General features: G+C 47.0%; 1 protein-coding gene across 1 annotated transcript; it reads right to left on the bottom strand.

Annotated features, from left to right (window-relative positions):
• Positions 1-266: 266 nt before the first annotated feature.
• On the bottom strand, positions 267-2,486 carry med10 (mediator complex subunit 10). The gene is made up of 4 exons (XM_037473909.2): positions 2,203-2,486; positions 2,016-2,099; positions 1,389-1,491; positions 267-1,034 (listed from the first exon to the last, which is right to left on the bottom strand). Exons 1-4 carry the CDS (start codon positions 2,322-2,324, stop codon positions 939-941), a joined length of 405 nt encoding a protein of 134 aa, XP_037329806.1. The 5' UTR covers positions 2,325-2,486; the 3' UTR covers positions 267-938.
• Between the last annotated feature and the right edge of the window lie 259 nt (positions 2,487-2,745).

Genomic DNA, 2,745 nt, shown 5'->3' on the forward strand with positions numbered 1-2,745 from the left:
GTTATTGGATTGAAGCCCTTGACCAGCGCCGCCGCCGCTGTGACTCGCTGCCGCCAAGGACGCGCGTCGTCCGGAGCCACAGGGGGCGAGGTCAAAGGGCACAAATAAAGGCCGGATAGGAAGAGCCGAGGAGGCGGATCCTTTTCTGGGAGACGGCATTGAGAGGTGTGTTTGTGGAACGTCGTTACCTTATGCTTTTTTTTTTTTTTTTTTAGTTGCTTGTTATTAGTAAAACTGAGGCATACAAACTGCACAAAACACAGAACCAGTCCAACAAGGATTATTTAATAAGAAAAAAATATAATACAAACAAGTTACAAATAAAGAATGGACTCATTTCTGACCGCGACAAGTGATCGGGCAGAAAATGACCACCGCAGAGCATTTGCATTCATTATCATGGCCATTGGGAACCTGAGCGTCATACAAAACGTCATTGTGGTACAACGATTGGGAAGCATTACAAAAGGCAAAGTGTAAGAGTATAAATATACTGTATGTACATCCGATGAAGGTAAATTCCTAATGCAGAATCATTTCATTTCTTCTGTACAGTTGGGAGAGGTGAGAAATGCTTCTGCTCCCCACTTGGTGCCCAAAACACCAACACGGCATTCGACCAAATGTGTCTACCGGCAACACAACGACCGCTTCCCCTTCTCCACTCTGCCCCATGTACTCACGACGGATTCGCACTTCTTTGAAATGGGTTTAAATGCACAGAGACGACGGGATTGGCTGAGTCACGGCGCCGAGCGGAAATTAAAACCTCCTCCCTTCGGGCATTGCAACGTTTAGGAAAAACAATAAAGGGTTTTTTATCATAATCTGAGGGTGACCACGGGTGAGGGGGCGGCACCTGCTTGGTTCGAACTCCATTTAGGCTTTCAATTCAGGGGGTCACAGGCTGAAGGTCAGGGGTCATGTTTCAGCAGCCACTAGGAGGGGGCATCTTCTCCGTGTATGGCCTTGTACTTTACCATCTCCTCCGGAAAGACTTTGCCGAGCTCAGAGATTAGAAGGCTCTTGAATTTCTGCAATGAAAGGCGTCGGGTTCGTCATCATTGCTGATAAGTACTTTTGTTTCAGGTAGAAGACGATAAACAGATGATGGTCTACGTCAAAGAAATCTGCCTTTGGCTCAGCTTGCATTAACAAGCAGGAGTGAAAACATCTGAATAGAATATTTGATACAAACACATAATTGCTAATCAGAGCAGAGCTTCTGCACCACAAAAGGACTCTTTGAATAATGAAGACGATCCACGAAAGGGACATTTTTATCTTTAAGAAACAGGAAGCTAAATATGGTTGGGAAGACTTGAAATACTGTGTTTATGTCGTCGTGCTCGTCTCTGGTAGGTGATCTCAGTGACGCTATCGCTTACCGTCATAGTGTCAATCTTCCCTTTGACCTGCTCGTTCCTCGCCAAGGCCCGCTCCAGACATTCCTTGGTGTACAGCTGAGGGTTTCGACCTTGGTCGATGTATCTAAGAACACAAGGCATGTCATCATAAAGCTACCAAGCAGAGATAGATGAATTCCATAGGCTAAATATGGGTAACTCGTCCTTCGGCCTTGACTAATCTCAATTTGAGGTTTCTTATTGAGGATGCTTTAGCAATCCCTTCCCTGAAATACTGTTCACTATGAAGAGTGGTAACAGAATGGTGAAAAAAAAATCTAATAATTGAAAGTGATTTCTATTATATCTGCATGCCGAATTTTAAAGAGCTCTCAAAAGCCATAGTCGGAGAAAAGAGAAAAGAGAAACGGACTCTTTCCAGATGCCAACATGCAATGATGAAAGGTAAAATGGTCCGAAATATGAACGGGATTCGGCGTGACTTTAACGCAAAGACTTTATACGCTCTTGACCCCAAAAACACACGAATCCACAGCGGCTTATGCGTTAAGATGTTGTTGTTGTTGTTGTTGGTGGTGGTATTATTATTACACAGCTAGGCTACACAACCGTATACACACAACCACACACGCGCTAAACTGGACTCACTCGAACACCTCCAGCGGGACGTTGATCTCGTGGAGCTGCTGGCGGCACTTCTCGATGTCCTGGAGTCCGGATATCATGAAGTTCCTGCGGGGAGGAGTTACAAACACAACACGGTGAGCGCGGTGCTAGCAAGCTAGCCAGCTAGCCAGCTAGCCGGTGTCGGTGCACAACCGTCCTCACGACTCACAGCTTCTGGTTGAGTCCCGCCTGGCTGCTGGGCTGGAAGTCGCTGACGATGATTCCCAACTGTCGAATGTTCTCGATGAATTTCTCCAGGTGCTCCTCCAGGTTATCGAACTTTTCGGCCATCGTAGCCGACTCTCTCCGAACCGCTAAAAATAAAAAGAGAATACTCCGTTTAGAAGACAGCTTTAGTCGCAAAAAAGAATCGGTATTGCCTTCTCGACCACCGACCCAACGGCAGTCAGAACGCCGAAGTGCTTTGCGGCAGCGGAGTGGCCAATGGCTGCGGGTGTTGTTCCGCTGCCATGGCAACGGCCGCTGACAAGACGTCGTCAAGCGACTATCGGAGCGTGAAAGTGTCGCGGTGCCCGTCTGAGAAGAGTCTTCTTTGTCAAAACCGTAAACTGGAAACACACGTCACGGCGCAAGGCCTTGACTGCATCCGAAATGCGTGGTGTGCGTGTACTGTGCCTCAGGATGTCTCATCCAGCTCTAGATGTAAATACGCTGCAGATTATTTACGTACCTACAGCCAACTACAAATATG

Source organism: Pungitius pungitius, chromosome 17 (genome assembly GCF_949316345.1).
Source record: "Pungitius pungitius chromosome 17, fPunPun2.1, whole genome shotgun sequence".
Classification (NCBI taxonomy): Eukaryota; Metazoa; Chordata; class Actinopteri; order Perciformes; family Gasterosteidae; genus Pungitius; species Pungitius pungitius.